Here is a 17041-nt window from a genome sequence, read left to right on the forward strand (position 1 = left end):
TAAATAATTCGTACATGGCGCTTAACTGACGTGCTTTTGTGTACATTTTCGTAGATAACGTGCGCCTTTCGTGTGCGTTTTGACAGCGCCAAACCTAGTTCCACTTTAGTTACGCGCCTTCCAAGTTCCGTTATGTTCTGTATCTTCATGTAGGCAGTAAGTTTCCTGCTGCATGGTGGACTAGCGACATTTTATTTCCTGTACTCGACAAATATTGCTGCTGCTGGACATTCAGCCATTCGTGCAATTCCACACGGGTATTTCGTGCTATGTCTAGGCCTAAACGCTGATCTTTGATGGCTGCCTCGACCTGAGGAGACGCACCCGAGCTCTTTCGCGAGGGCTAACGTATTTAGGTCGCGCGACCATTTGCGACCGGCGAGCAAAAAGCGACTGAAGCCTACAGATGCCACACCGGCTGAGCGCGACCTGCAAGTCGAATTCCCCGATATTATCGTACTCACTCAAAGTTCATACCCAGAAAATGGATGGTTCCGTAAATATGACCTTGAAGCTCAGCCAAGTTCTGCCACTACCGGCGGCTTTCGCGTACGCCGCGAGGGCGCCCCATATCTTAAAAGCGATCTGCGAAGTGTACAAAGTGCGCAGAGTGGTGGTATCTTCGTATGAGCTGTGCATTCGGCGCCTAGTTCGCGTTTAAGCGAGGCGCAGCATGAAGGTAAATTCGCCCGCTGCAGCTGCCGCGCCGAGTAGCGTCAGTGCGTTGTGGTGCATTTGTAGATGCGGCGGTAGCCTACGGTGCCGAGCAGCGTCTGTGTCCTTTCCCAAAGCAAGCAACACCGTGCGCGCACGACAAACATGCGTTAACCGCGTTAAACCACGTAAATTTTTTTAAATTTGTGATCTAAATTGTGCTTGAACGGCACTCGGCAAAACAAGCATGTTAACCAGATTAGTCAGCATTGTTTCTTTGCCTTCAGTATATATGTATATTGTGAGCTTCAGCTCTAAACATAGCTGTATTCGGGAACCATGTCAAGCAACCCGGAGAGCCGTTGAACGTTTTTGCGGAAGAAGAGCGGGGAGCCGGGGTTTTCTTCAGCCTTGTACAATGTGACCGTGCTTGTAAATCTGCCCAATTAAACGTTTTCCGCCCGCTTCCTCCGCTCACAATATATAATCGAGGATGCTCTAAAAATTACTGTTAAAACGAATGTCATGACAATGCTCTAGGAGTGTCGTATACTACTGCTCCCCATAGTATTTTCGGTGAATCTGTGCAAGAAGTGGTAGTCGACAAATGAAAGGCAAAACTGCGCAGTCTCTGAGCGGCTGGAATGTTTTGTTTATCGGTAATGGATGTCAGCCGTTAGCTTTTGCCTTTCGCTGTTTTAAGCCCATGTTTGTCATTTTCATAACCACACACATTTTTTTCTCGAGGCTCATGTTTGGCGTTCAACTGCGTGTTCACGTTGCTGTGAAAGTGTCCAGCTTTCTGTCTAATTTTAAGTATTGCAAACCATCGCGCATGCGTTGGTGAAAGTGTGAAGGTAGTACAAAAGCTGCATGAATTCTCGTAATCATCACCGATGCAATTTGCATAGCTAACACATCCTATAGGTTCTTTTTTTTAGAACAAAAAACTTTCTTGTATATTAAGTATTCCTCATTAAAGGGACACTAAAGGCAAATACTATGTCAAGCTAAATTCATAGATTAGTGCTTGAGAATCTTTAAGACGTCAATGTAATCACGAACAGAGCCTTACTAATCAATAAGTTGAGTGCAGGACATGATTAGAGACTCCCCCGGGACATTCAAGCACTTGCCCGATGATGAAAGCACTCGTCAATTAAATTCTGTCACTAGTACTCAACTGCTCGTTGCAAAATACATCCGTGAATTGCATTATAAGGTGAAATAAAATGCTACTTGTCTGTCCAGTTCTATTTCATTTTTGAAAAAAGAACTCGTTCAAATAACCGTTGACAATGATGCAGGCAGGTGAAAGGTTTTGTTTTCGCTCGACCCTGCGCTGCCCACGCTTTCGTGTTTCAATACTTTCCTGATTGTGTTGTGCTCTGCTGGTTTTGGTGGCTCGCGAAACTTGCACAAACTGCAAGTAGAAGAGAATTCAACTTCTATGTGATGTTGCGGGATGCCCGAACGGCCCATGCCACTTGACCAAAAAGCAAGTGGCGGGTTGCGCCACCAAGCTCTTGCTGTTATACTGCCTAATGTCCTACCTAGGTTAAAAAAGAAAAAAACGCGATGTCCCACAAACAAATTTTTGACCCCCTATTGTGAACTTTTCTTTTGTACGTCTCCGTTTTTTGTCGTTTCCATACTTCCACCAATCTTCCATTTGCCTCTTGCTAGTCTCTATTGTTGGCATGTTTACTTTGCCCCTGCTCTCGCTGAACTCAAGGGCTTCAAGGAGACCAGTGGTGCCTAAATCGACCACTGGGCAGATGTCTTCACATTCTAATAAAACGTACTCCATTGTTTCCCTAGCTTTACCCCAGCAAGCACATGCTTCTTTCTTATATCTCTCTTTATGGGTGCGTGTTCTAAGGCATCCTGGTCTTGCTTCGGAAAATAGTGAGCTTCCCTTTGAGTTGTCATAAATTGTTTCTTTCCTGATTTCGTTTTTCCTCTTGCGTAGTTACTGTCTTGGCTCGGTACCGGCGTCTCTTGGGCCCCGTTTTACTCACCAACGGCAGCAAAGGGTGGTGATGGCGTATATAAAATCACCACTCCCTTATTAGGGTGGCCGCAGATTTGAATTTCGAAAAAGGTATTCTGACCCTTCAGATGCAATTTTTTCATAAACTAAGTCTTTTTCTTGGTACGAAACAAGCATTGCAAGGTTTGTATGTAAACATTCCACGCCGACTTAGCATTTGCATTTAGTGTCCTTTTAAAGTTCCACGCTGGGTATTTGTATGCAGGAGATGGCGTGAACAGGCATGTTATTAAATTGGAAGCAGTATTGACACCTAAGAAAAAAAAAACACATTGCAGTTTCGCCCGAATGACGAAGCATCTATTACAATAGCAATTTATGAGACATCTATATGAAGCAAGGATAGTGATAGTATTATCAGCCGTGTAAACGTATAAACATTCGTTATTAAATTAAGAGCATGGTGTTGAGCACGCACAGGCAAACATGAACCCATCTCACTTGATGACCATGGACATCTGCTGTCAAAATGCTGGGGAATGAATTGCCCTTTGTGCTGCCTCTTGCTTCAATGTGAACTACGCAGCAACAACACAACGCGCACACAAAGCCCTCGGCCCTCTTCAAGCTTAGACTCTGTACCCACCACAGATCGCTTTCAAGAACGGGCCTGCGCGGCCTCGCTCACCCGAGCCACAGGCAGCCACCTCCAGAGTAGACCACTTGTCACTGCCATCAACTCCAAGTGATGCTCTGTTTTGCTGTGTAGCTGTCTATAACCCTGCTGGACGGGCAAGTTCATTGCTACATTGAGTGAATGCACTTTGCCTTTAGTGTAATTTGCTGGCCAATGCATGGAAAAGTTATGACCCTTGATGTAGAACACGTCAATCAGAGTTTGTCTGTTGAACTCTCATTGCTATGGTCAAAGTGTGCATGGCCTCAATTGTAGTCCTTCAAAAATAGTATTCAATGCAGAGTCGGCACCAATTCTGAACTGTTTTTTTTTTGGAATTTAATGTTATGCATGCAAGCATGCCATTTGTAATGAGAACTGATGTTGTTCTGCCAGTGAAAGCCATCTTGTTTTTTAGGTGTAGATGCTTTGCCACTCAGCATTTCACTTCTGAATGAACAGTTCATCACTGGTTTTGATTGCTATGCTGTCTTGTCATTTGCATGGGACACTTAGTCGTGCTGTGTTGGTTATAATGCCTGAATTAACAGATATGTAATATACCAGCTGATTGACCTAAACATACTGCCCTCATTTCTAAGGGGCACTTCCAGTGTATTGGCGTGCTGCCTGAGTGACACCTGCTGCAGTGAAGGGCACTTGCTCAATGTGACACTGAATTTGCTGTTGTGACTTGGCTATTGATCATTCATCTAATGAAACGAGATCACTTGCTGGTGACTTCAGGTTGTTTGTACGGTAAGCTCAGACTACACACACATTCGTATGTTTACCATTTTCACTTCTTTCTTGCCAGCTTTAAGATAATGTGCCTCATAATCAGAAAGTGGTTTTGGCACGTAAAACCCCATGATTTAACTTAATTTTAATCCCCTATTTGCTCTCTGATCCACACCGCTCTCTTCCTGTCTCACCATTATGGCTAAAATTTTTCATTTCATTGCTTTTCGAGTGGTCCTTGTTCTCGAGCATCTTTGTTAACCTCCCAAGTTTCTGCCCCATATGTCATAGGTAGTCTACATTGGTGTTTAACCCTTTGCAGGTCGGCATATATTCTTTACAAAATGCTTGCGGAAGTTTTTTGCGTGGTATAAATAAATTTGCTTTGAAGTAGTTTATGAATTTCACTTCTCTACACCAAGCTGTTCGTTTTAAAAAAGTGGGATCTATCAATAAGTGGGATGCATCTGTCGCATCGACGCTGTAGGTCTGAACAATAAATTTTTTTACCACTTCCGTCGCGAATCATAACTGTGAAATGTGTTGTGTGCTATATGTAAATGGGGCATATAGTAGTAGTTTGCAACTGATTATTCTTCTGTACTACAAGCCGTGAAGCTTTAAAAGTGGGATGTATTTTTATCTCAAAGGTAAGTTATATGTAACCACTTCCCTCGTAAAACAGACCAAAGCACAATGGACAAAGTGGCGCAGCACAGGTCATAAACAAAATGTTTGTGCAGCTTTCGCCAGAGCATCGAGTACCAACGGCAATCGGGGCCTTATTCCACATCCATTCACAAGCTATCGCTCCAAAGTACGAAAATTGGTGCTTCTTGTGAGCTAAAGGTACAAGTCTAAATACAGGAAAGAGGAATAGGTTATCGGGCATCTTGAGAACATTTTTTGAAAGGCGAACGCCTTTCTAGGCTCATAATAAGTTTGTGTCAGCAGACCTGACCAATGACCACAGTAGATTACAAATGAATAAAAATGCTTAGTAGTGAGCACTAATGACTAAAAGAAGAGGCAAATGATAAGAGGAGGAAGTGTAAGCTTTCGCCATTTGTCTCTTAAGAGACCCTGTAATTTTTTTGCAAGGAATTGTGGGCCAAAATTAGAAAGTGTTCCAACAATGAAAACATTTTTTTCTAGATTTTGCATGGTTGTTGGCAATTAGCTTACATTCTCAAAAATATTCTCACCTGAAGTGTTGAAACCTTTAGATAGGAGGCAGCACCTAAAAATGAGATAAATACACCCTTTTGCTGGTGAGAAGCATTTTTGCACACAAAATAGAGCACAATGTATATGTCCCATTGTCAAACAAGGGGTTAAAGTTGAGCATTCTTAGCATTTTTAAAGATGGACCGATTCTAATTCATGCTAAGCTTCTCAAGCAGTCTGCAGTCTCCACTCTTGCAAAAGAGCATGTCACACTAGCATGACCTAGCTGCCAGAGACTGTCCGAGGTTTCACTGGAAGCCTGTAAGGGGTTCATTGGAAGAGGTCCACTGAATACAGGATTTATTTTTAGCTGTTATACTTTTCAAATTAAACTTGCTTACTGTGTTTTGTTTTTATAGTAATGGCAGCACAACACCGGACAAATGAGGGCGAAATGCAAAAACACTCATGTACTTTATATTTGGTGCACATTGAAGAACTCTAGGTGGTCAGAATTAATCTGTAGACTCGCATTATGGCGTGCCTTGTAATCAGATGGTGGTTCTGGCAAGTAGAGCCCCAGGATTCAGTTTATTTTTGAGAACAAGAAAATGAAAGGAAATAAGGAAGGTGCTGTCCTTTATTGCCCTCATTAGTGTTGCTTTGCTGTTAAAATGAATTAGCTAGCCCGGTTTTGTTTTTGGCTCACTGTTTCTTTAGATATTTTTAACAGTGATCACAATATTTTGTAGTTTTGGACTTGAAAGTTGTTTTTTTGTAGTGCAGTAGTTAAAATTTGTGGTTAAGGTGATGAAGGCTGGTACTATACCATATTTTGATTCTTTCAATTCCTTTCTGATAATGTGCCGCTCACCACCAACCAATAGTGGTAATGTAGGTGGAGCGTTGCTTGATCCACTGATGAAACGTTGAACGGAGAATTGGAAGGAAATCATTACATTGTTCTGGCAATGCTGTGGTGGACATATTGGCCTTAAAAGTTCTGCAGTGGTTGATAATAGGGTTCAGGTGCAGCTGTTATGAGTCAAGTGCATCCACTAGTCTGACTCCTGCGCTCATTTCTGTTACATGCACTTGCATGTGCTGTCATCATTGTAGCGTATTGTGCGGACATGTCGGAGTCGACGGGCCGAGCACGAGGCAGGTCGCGAGGAAAGTCTCGCGGCACTACAGCCCCGCCGCAGCAGGAGTCGGCCTTGCGTAGGCCTGGCTTTGAAGGTGCTGGGTCATCTCAGGTGAGCATGGTCTTGTGCATTCTGGACTCGTCACCTCGGTGTTTGCGTGGCATGTTGTGTCACTTGGCTAGTGAATACTAACCAGTGCCACACACAGTTATTGACTTATGATATCCACTGTGAATAGTTGGCACTGTACCTCCAGGCACACCCAATTGTGATATCAAGAAGTTTATGACCACGCACTTTGCATGGGTTAGCCGTGATGACACTACCCCTGTGATCATCATTTCAGACTTAAGTATGGACATTTCAAAACCAGACAAGAAATGGTTCACTCAAATTGTGATAGAAGAGTTTTATTTCTCTGCATCATGTTGTGTTTTGTTTATATTGCAGTAACCATTTAACTGCTCATTTCCTTTTTTTTAATGAATACTAATTCTGCATTGTCATTGTATATTCACGTTTTGCTTGCATTTACAGTGCATTGTTTGTTTGGTATTGCAAACTTTGCCAAACATTTTCTGTGTTCAATTCCTCTTCACAGTCTCTTCACTCAGTTCCAGTAGGAACCTGTGAGGTATTTGAATATATTAGAATGTGTATACAAGAAAATGTGGCTTTTGGTCAACCTATGAGTGGTACAACACATGCATTTCTTATTGTCTGAAGCATTATATTCAAGGGATCTCCCATTTTTAATGTCGTATTCACCAGCCACCACCCGGATACCAGCAGCAGCCCGGATACCAGCAGCAGCCCGGATACCAGCAGCAGCCCGGATACCAGCAGCAGCCCGGATACCAGCAGCAGCCCAGTTACCAGCAGCAGCTCGGATACCAGCAGCAGCCCGGATACCAGCAGCAGCCCGGATACCAGCAGCAGCCCGGATACCAGCAGCAGCCCGGATACCAACAGCAGCCCGGATACCAACAGCAGGTCTACCAGGAGCAGCAGCCCGGATACCAACAGCAGGTCTACCAGGAGCAGCAGCCTGGCGGCATGGCCGGCTGTCCTCCTCCTCTGCAGCAGGCGCCACCACAGCGGGCTCCGACCGGACGGGCTGCCCACCGTCCTGCAGGAGTGATGGCAAGGCCTGGGGAAGTGGTCACACCGCAGCCACCCATTCAAGAGATGGGGGCCATGAGCTTGGCTGGTGGTGACACTGCTGGCAGAGGGGCTCGGCGTGGTCGACGTGATGAAATCGCTATCCTTGCCACTCGTCCCCAGCGTATCACCGACAAGAGAGGTATGTGCAAGCAGTCTGGCAGTCAGCAGGGCTGGTTGGAGCCTTTGCTTACCCTCTGTTTCTTCTCGGTGTAACTGCATGCCTTCGCTACCAATCTTTCATTTGTAGCAAAGCATGCAGTTATTTTGCCAGTGTCCAGTGGTAAGAATACACCAGGTGTGTGCAAGGGGGCATCTGTGGTGCTGTGGCATGAGCTGAGGGCTGGAAGCACAGCTGTGCCAGGGTCACTTCTGCCAAGGCAACTCTAGTGTACTCTTCCGTGCCGTAGTATGGTGCCCAATAATGCTGCCTCTGCTGCTCTCGGAGCCTTTTACATGCTTTTTGTGCGTGGGGGTGTCTTGTTTTCTTGCTTGTGGCTTTGTTTCTTGCATGGTAGATTGTGGGTGTGCACTGTGGAGCATCACATGCTCTTGGTAACAAACAAAATAAAAAAGCAGTGGTTCGAACTTAATAAAATGTCATTTTACTCATTTTATGCAAAAATATGAGCTAGCTGAAATACAACAAAAGGAAGATTCTAAGGAACAGGGAGAAATCCCTGATGGACATCTGTGCTTTGCGCGCGTTTGGTGAGTTGCAATATCATTCACTCGAGCACATGGGCTGGAACGCCGTATCGTGTATGGCGATGCGTGGCTTGTGTCTTAGCCATGTCCAGAAAAAATGTGATGCTGGTGGTTGAGCTGATGCGGAGTTCTAGTCCAGTAAAACCCACTTCTAGTAGTGCCGGATTTAACAGTATTTTCAGACATAATAATGAGCAGCCCAGGCACAATGAATTTTTGTGTTCTGTGGTACCTTATTTACTAGATTGTAATGCATGTTTCTTTCATCATTTTTGTTGCTTGAACTCGACCCTCGTGTTACTTTCAAATAACGACAAAATTTGCAATTTATAAATCAAATATCCTAAATTCCGCTCTTTAGTGTCATGTTGGCAACATGTACCTTAAAGTCTCTATTCATTTCATAGACAAGTAAATCGAAGTCAAAATTTGTTTTTTTGTTGGAGTCCACATCACTTTCTTTGTACTTGTGACTGATGTTACGGCTATGGTGCTGCAGTACCTTGTACTGCAGCGTGAGCTGCAGAGACCCTACAGCCAGATTCAATTGTTATGCAGTTGAACCCAGTTATAATGGTCCCATTTACAACTAGGGGTGTGTGAATTCTGAATAGTAGATTTCGAATGAAATAGAAGAAAAGAAATTCGGAATATTGAATTGAATATTGGAAAATTTCGCAACAAAATAATGTTAACAAATTTACGGCAAGCAAACGCGAAGCTGCACATGCACTGGAGTCTCCTAGTATTGCATAACAAGGGTGCAGCAAGCTATCGATAACCTAGGTACATAGAATTTAAGATATATAGTATGGTCTACTTTTATTAAAGGGAACACCAAATTAGTATGCCAGCACTAACTACAGCCAATTCTGGTATATGAAGGTCTGGAAAATATTTTTCTTATCAATAAAATTTCTATTAAGCAGAACCAAGTGCTTTCTCTGAAGCTAATGAATGAGTGACATTCAGCTGTAGTGAATACCAATGAGGTTATCAGTTTAATAGTGAACCTGTGTTTTGCAGCAGTCTTATTTATTGCATAAACAGTTTTGCTTTTGAATTTTTCTCCAAATATACAGAAGGGCTGCCACCAACTTTATGGAAGTCAGGACAATCTGTGCGACAGACAAATTGGCCACGCCTTTCCTGAATCAATCAGCGCTCCATGCGTAGCCACCCTAGCAAGAAAGTCTTAAGGGAGGAGGAGGAGGAGGAGGGAATCAGAACTTACTTTTTGTTTCTTTATAGAAAGGGCTGAAATTTGGTACAAACACTGCACATTGCAATGAAGAGGCAAATCTAAAATGTCATAGATATCTTCATTAGTTTGTTTTATAAGAATTCATAAGTTCCTTGCTTGTTAAAAGCCTGGCACAGTAACGAAACACGATAATGAGCTGGGAATACTTTGCATGTTTGCTCAAATGTCTAATCTACACCGACACAGTGTTAGATATTTTTTAGTGTGCTAATAATTTTTTGCTCAACGTAACATGCACACGACTGTGCTTCACTGCATGGAGCCATGTAGTTATTGCGAAAGAAATAAATAACGGAAAAATAAAGAAACATTTCAAGACTGTCTTTAAGTACAGCACAGCTTATGGATCATAGCAAAACAAACTGGACCAAGATCGGTCCAGCCATTGTTGTGCTACGCTTTCCATGAGCGAGCTTATTGACAAAAAAAAAATGCAGTTGAGAAAACTGGCTGCAAAGTTTTAAAAGCACTGCAAGTTTATTAAGAAGCACCAGGGCTCTAATATTTTGAATAATTGCTGTCAGACATCTTCTTACACCTTTGCCTCTTTGTTTGGTGGGCTTTGGATGCCTTCTTCGGGCGTTCTTTATCCTTTTCTTGAGCCCTCTGGACGGCAAGGGCACAAGGATGTACACCCAAGGTAGCACTCATTTCCGAGTAAGCTCTTTGGCTCCCAGAATTAATTTAACGACTGCCTTGTTTACTGCTGTCTCTACCGCAACATGACGCATGCTCGTCCTTTGACAATGTTGACCAAATAACCGAGTGCAAGCTTTCAGCTGCACTCTGGGTCCTTCCACCCTTGCAGCGCTCCAGCAAGTGGACTTCTGAAACGTTGATACAAAGGCAGCATGGCTTGGGAAACTGTTCATAAGCTTGTATTTGTGAGCAGGCTGTGCTTTTTTCGCTTCTGCTGCTCTCTGCTCACGCCAGCTGTGAGGGGGCCAGGGGGCACTGCTCATGGTGCGGGTCACTATCGGTAGATGTCACATGATAATACATGGCCATGACAGCTTTCTGCATTGCTGCAACATCGTTAGTATTCTTGCTGGTAGCCAGGCGGTAGTGGTTGGTGAGCTTTTTTTATCAACTGTTGTGTGAGCCCAGCTTTGCCACCCAGTGGTTCCCCTTTCTTGGCCTTGCTTACAATGGAGTGAAGGCCAGTGGCCATTCTTCTTTTCACATGGTTTATGCAGTCTCAGGGATTTTGAGTAGTCTGGAAAAACTCGGAGAAAACTCTGGGAATTGGTGCGTTGATCAGGGAAAATTAGCTGTAATTTTATTGAAAGGGTTGAAAGGCACAGTAATGCTGGCTCGAGTAGCAGACAGGAATCGTAATGAATCGTCTTTGGACTCCCTGTCGCTGGAGGAGTTGCCAGTGTGCAGTCAACGATCGACTTTCCGGATGCCCGATAATTTGGGTGAACCCTTCGCTGTCCGATTTTCCTGACTTTTTGCCGTTACCGCAGGTTTGAAACGGCATTAATCAAAGCCACAACTGCTGCCATTTTGATTACCTCGCCGCCTCGAACCGGCGCTCTCGCACGCAGATCCGCTGGCAGCCGTAGCCACCAATGCGGCAATGCTAGACCTAGCTGCTTCGATGTTCGCTTTTAAGCTTCTTGCCATTGGGTGCCGTGTTTTTAATTTAGAGAATTCGGTGCTGTCGGCAATGGCACCGACTCCACCTTTGTGGTCCTCGTGATTGGCTTAGAAGCTTGAAAAGCACAGTGTGTTGCCGGTTCCCGAAAGTTAGTTGGTGAAGCATACTGCAAAAGTATTGCAGTGAAGCATAACAAGAGTGTGAAGGTGCTATTGCCACGGGACCAGTATGTATTCCTTAAACACCTGTGCACCCGGTATCTCATGTCATTGTACGAGCACCGATATGGTTAATACGTGTAGCGACAGGCCTTCAGAGCGTTTTCGAATGTGCCTGTGTCGGTTTGAGCCCTTAAAGGCAGTAAGGGACGAAGACTGTGCAACTGCCGAAGAGATGCTTCAAATGGTCCGTGGAGCGAAAGGGTGGTGGAAGGAGGACAAGAACAGAAAGGACCTACGCATTGAGGAATGAACGGGAAAGGAAGTGTGCTGCCGCCGTTTTGAAGGAGCTTGAGCTCAAAAAACAGTGTTGGCTGATGCCGAGATACAGATGTCCCTTATCCGAACCAAAATAAACTCTTTAAAGCACTGAAACAGAACACTGAGGCATCGTGCGCAGGCTGAGAGTGTCAGGACAGGAGAGTTTGACTTACGAGCTGTTGAGAGAGAATCTCAATTGTGACAAAGTTCGGGCCTTATACCACTGAGCTTGCCATCAGTTGATAGAGATAGCTCATATTCTAAAATATTGCTTCTATATGCACCTCCTTTTTATTCGTAATTAAGAATGGCCGACTCGATTAGCAATTTTTTTTAAACATTTTATTTGCTGTGCATTTTACTAAACCCTCCCTTCTATTCTCTTTTTGAATAACATAAACGCTACTCCTTGGTATTCAAATTGGATTAAGTAGTTTTTTGTTACATTTTTTTCATAGGCTTACTAGAGAGTCACAGCCTCAGGCGATATGGAAAAACATAGTTCAGCATTACTCAGGGAATTTTGTGAAGGCACTCAGGGAATTTGGAAATGTCAACTTGGTAGACGCCCTGAGTCTTCTTTTGTGATGGCTATAAACCCGTATGGCTGCTCATCTCGCAATGCCTGGAAAACACCGCTGTCTCCATCAGAGACGACTGCAGTATATCGCAGGTCGTTCTTGGCCAACAAACGGCCAAAAAGCTGCAATGCGGCCTCCACTTCCATTCGCCCAGAGCCAACTTCAGTGTTTTTTTGACGCTAATGCTGTGGCCTCCACTGAAAGTATGTGGGGTCACTCTGCTGGGCCAATGTGGGAGCCGTGACCGCGCGTGAGCCAAGTGCGAACGGTCTCATTTTTAGTGAAGCCAACCTATATCTCGCTGTACACCTTCTTCACAGCAGCTACAGCATCCATAAAGATGTTCGCAGCCTCCTCTGCATCAGGCTTGAACAGCCCCTTCAAGTGGTCCTTGAATGTTTTGTGATGTAAACCACGATTGGACACATTCATTTGTGGCCCAGAAATCGTTCAGAGCTGTCTGCCGTTTCCCTATTGCTTGAACAGCTTGCATTGAGCGAATATTCACATCTTACATCCTTACACTTTCCTTCCTTTGAGTTCACCACTGGGACTCAATAGGGCCACAAATAGTGCATGACAGCACCATTTTCACTGCCAGACTGAGCCTAATATCGCAGTGTACAACCACAGAACGCTGTTGGCATCTTGGGCACAGAGTTTTAGCGATCAAAGATTTCATCACGAAAACCTGCACAATAATGAACTCACTGTCACAAGGGGCCGAAATTTGTTCTTGGCCTTGCTGGTCCATGAACTTACGCTCAATTGCAGACACTGCGTGAAGGGAGTCGCGAACGCTGCATGCCTGCGCTTCTGCTGTCACCGCTGACATGAAACACAGAAGGGTTGAAATCTGGGCCAGTTGGTACATACTTGAACGAAAAAACCAGTCAAAAACACAAAGGACAAGAGGAGAGGTTCACACCACAACGACTGGACTATCAACTGTTGATAGTCCAGTCGTTGTGGTGTGAACCTCTCCTCTTGTCCTTTGTGTTTTTGACTGGTTTTTTCGTTAAAGTATGAAACGCAGCACGAGGCACATCTTAATCGTGCGGCGTTCGGGCGACGATCAATCTGGTGAACCTTGAGTCACCATACTGTAGCTCGTCAACGCTTGGGGCTCACTTGCAGGCTGCGTGTCTCTGTCGCACAATGAGTCGGAAACAGGGTACACTGTCTTTGCCAGCGATGGTGACCTTCGACCCGCGTCGCCTCCAACAACGCGATCTCAGTTGCTGACTCGCGCGGCCACACAGGTGCGAGAGCCTCAGTTGGCACGTCTTTTGGTGGCTTTGTTATCAGTGTGAATGGCACAGGGCGATTGTCGGCTTTGCTGCTGGAATCACACTGCGCAAGATACGGTAACGCGGCACATTATCCGCATGTTCAGTCGGGTGCTCCGCTTCTCCTGCTTGCCGCCATTTTTTTCTCGCCATAGAAGGCTAGCGCTTCCATTTTCAGAAGGCATGCTTCGTTGAAAATTTCTTTTCAAACGAGCGACAATCCATCACTGACCTGGGAGCTTTCAGAAATCCGAATTTTGGGAATGTCAAATGAAGAAAGACGCCGGCGTGGTTCGCAAAGCAGACAACTGCGGTTTGCTGCGGTTGTCAGCTTGCCCGCTGCCGCAGCAGCAGCAACCACTGGTGAGACGCCTTTCAGCACAGCAACCAATCGGAGGCCCGCTTTCATCGTAGGGCCCGTGGGACCACCTCTAGCAGAGCCGTGCTTCTTTTGTGTTTGTGTCTTTGTTACAGGATGGCGCCGACCAAAGTATTCAGAAACAGAATGGCGAAATTTCTAGCTTTCGAAGGATACCAAGATGGCGGTGTTCGGTGGCGGGAAAGACGAGTTAGGGCTCCAGGAACTGCGGCGATTTTACGCAATTTAAAGGGACGCTAAATCGAAACAATAAATCAGTTTAGACTGATGAAGCATTGTTTGAGAATCCTGCAGGCAGTCATTTCAAAAAGATAGTTTGATTATTAGATGAGAAAATGAAGAGGTCCAAGTATCGGTATTCGAATTTCGCGCCGAAACCCTAGGGCGTCATCGTGACAGCATGTCAGCGTGACGTCATGGATTCCAAAGCATGTTTTTGCATTTGGGCCGCATTGGCTGAATAAAGGTTCCCGAAACTTGCCATGTTTAATATTTGGTTCCTTTAGAACAAAATGTAGTCAATCTGTACCGCTATATACAATTAGTAGGCCCTAGAAGATGCCATGAAAATCCAAGACGTCGTAGCCCCCAGGTGCGGGAACTTAAGGAGGCGTCGCCACCCGTATTTCGTTCTTGCGCTTTTTCTGGCTTACCAAACGTCTTATCGTTGTAAGAGGGGTGTTTTTGGTGTTGTAGAACAGTATTTTACTGATGTAGAAGAAATCATTTTTCACTTTAGTGTCCCTTTAGAGCTGTTTTATTGCCCTGTGCACTGATAAATATTTTTTTTCTGGCACATTTTTGTGTGTTTTTATCCAAACGATTTTGATACAACGTAGATTAAGCTTTGCAGATACCGAAATGCATCGTTGCCAAAATTGAGTTTTTTTACGATTTTACCAATCATCGCTTAATCTGGACTGGCGTAAAAGAAAGCTGCCAAACATACCTTTGTAGCACTGAAACCAAATTGGCCGTTTGCGCTAAAAAATGGACGTTGTAAGACGGAAAAATGAAACGTTTATTTACACCTCTGAACAGTGTATCAAGTGTTAGGCACACTGAAGTAGTTCGAAATCCAGACTTGCTTTCCCGGTAGTTTCAGGGGCACAATTGGAGATCTTTGTTCGACAAGCATTCTGTTTGGTTGCTTCAACCTCACAAAGTGGCCGTATGCATCATTTGTGAGAACGGGACAGAGAGAGCTGCCTATCGGCAGGCAAACTCCCTGGAAGTTTACTTCCCTCTTTTGTCGTCTGCTTGCAGACAGTATACTACAAAGCGGCATGTTTCTCGTCTTCCAATGAATGAAATCTTAAAAAATTTATTTTGTTGTTCTTAAGTTTAAACACGTTTTCAAATAGCAATACATGTGACAACTACAATTTATAACTATTCGTTTCTCGGCGTCGTTCCTAGGTGGTGCCGCGCACAGCGAGGGAAAAAAAAGAGAAACTATAGGAACAGTGGCACACTTTTCAAGAGGCAACAACATTCTAGTGGCTTGCTGGCACCCAATGATTGGGTCGAGTTCGCCACACTACCAATACACCTGGAGAAATGAAAGTGACGCCGGAATTCGCTTTCTGCCATTCCTTCAAGTGCGTTTCACTTCTCCACTGCTCTCGTTCCTCCTCAAGCAACGTCAAATGCAACAACTGAAGTTCCCATTGCCGATTTTCTCGAATTAAACTATAGATTGGATCTCAACCTGCCATTCCGTGGTCGAAGCTGCCGTTTGGATCCAGTCCAATCCCCCAGATGCACCATGCGAAGCTGGTCTCGTAACGAGCGTATGATCGCTCCAAACTTCCCAACTCCCGTCGTGTTCGGCGCCTAGCAGATGACATGCTCGGTTGCATGATGATTGACAGGAGCGTGTCGTCATTTTGACATCACCAAAAACATGGCCAGGCCCCGGGGCTGGTGACGTCAGCGGTGAGTAGGCCAATCGTGTGCGTGCACCGGTAACCGAACCAACACGTCGAACAACCCTCTCCGATCGCCCCCCAGGTTCACAACTGCGGTGTGCAACTGCTGTGCAAACTCTAGCAGCAATAATTTAATATGCACGAAATCAGTGAGCGACTCGATTGACGACAGTGCACTTCGCGTGAACATACGGGTCCGTGTCAAAGACAGGTCATTGTCAATCTTGTCACCTTATGCTGCCGCCTGTTGTGACAACGATCGCCACATCTGAGATATCTTTGCACCACGAGGCAGCACTATCTGCGCTCAGAAACTCCTCCATTGAAGCACCACCTGCTTTAACGTCAGTAGCGTGCTCCCAGAGTTCCATGATGTTGGCGGCTTTCCACTGTATTGGTTTCACTATCATCGGGGGGTTTCGTTCTGGCACTCAAAGCCCACCTTTTCCATTGAACGGCATGGCCCCTGGTTGCAGCTGTCGTGATCGCGGCACTCCTGTGCGAAGTCGTACTTCTTTGAGCCTTGCAAAATTTGCAGCTTGTCTCAAGTGATACAACATTGCGCTTTGTCAGCGCCGTCTTCCATTAACTGGGCTGTCCGCTGCTGCTTCTGTACTTGCTGAGAAGGGGGCAAAGGGCGGGTGCTTTTTTGCTTCTTGCATCTTGTTTTTCCCTCTCCTCATGCGTTATCTCAATCATGGACAAAGCGAGGCGGCTGGTGCCATCATGGGGCACACTGCGCCAAATAGCGATGCTCTCCATGGCTTTTGCAATCGGTGCGCATGCAGGACATGCCGCACGGCTAATGGCGGCAGATATGAACTCGCATAGGCAATCATGTAGGAATGAAAATTTCACAATTATTCTGCATGGAAAATGCCGTCCAGAAGGTGAAATTTTGATCGTTATGTCCGATATGCAGTGAATAACGTATTGTTATATAAGATTTTTTTCTCGTAGTCCTAATGCGCAAGTTGACATTCTTGGGTCGACTCATCATTATAACCGATATATCGTTATAAGTGGTATCGCTGTAAGTGGAGTGCACTGTATAGGCATGTTGCTTGAATGAGCTATCAGCTTACTAGACCAATAGCTGCATTGTATGGGGTTCGTGCATACTAGCAGGATAAGAATGTGTACACCACAATAAAGCTTAGAGTATTTTATTTGCACTCTGTGGGACTGCGCTTACTAAATATATGGTGCAATATAGCCATGGAAGAATGACTTCAGCAGGCATAAAGACGATTCTAAGTCCAGACTTGCA

The 17041-nt window shown here is 44.9% G+C and overlaps 1 protein-coding gene across 2 annotated transcripts in view; it reads left to right on the forward strand.

Moving 5' to 3' along the window:
- Nucleotides 1-17041, forward strand: part of LOC142567952 (piwi-like protein 1) — a 215234-nt gene that overhangs the window by 352 nt on the left and 197841 nt on the right. For both annotated transcript variants that reach the window (XM_075678034.1, XM_075678035.1), the window contains exons 2-3: nt 6351-6487; nt 7148-7679. In XM_075678034.1, the coding sequence (XP_075534149.1) occupies nt 6365-6487; nt 7148-7679 (655 nt within the window). In that variant the 5' untranslated portion in view covers nt 6351-6364. The remainder of the gene's footprint in view (nt 1-6350; nt 6488-7147; nt 7680-17041) is intronic.

The sequence above is a fragment of the Dermacentor variabilis genome, unplaced genomic scaffold, assembly GCF_050947875.1.
Source record: "Dermacentor variabilis isolate Ectoservices unplaced genomic scaffold, ASM5094787v1 scaffold_15, whole genome shotgun sequence".
In the NCBI taxonomy this organism is placed as follows: Eukaryota; Metazoa; Arthropoda; class Arachnida; order Ixodida; family Ixodidae; genus Dermacentor; species Dermacentor variabilis.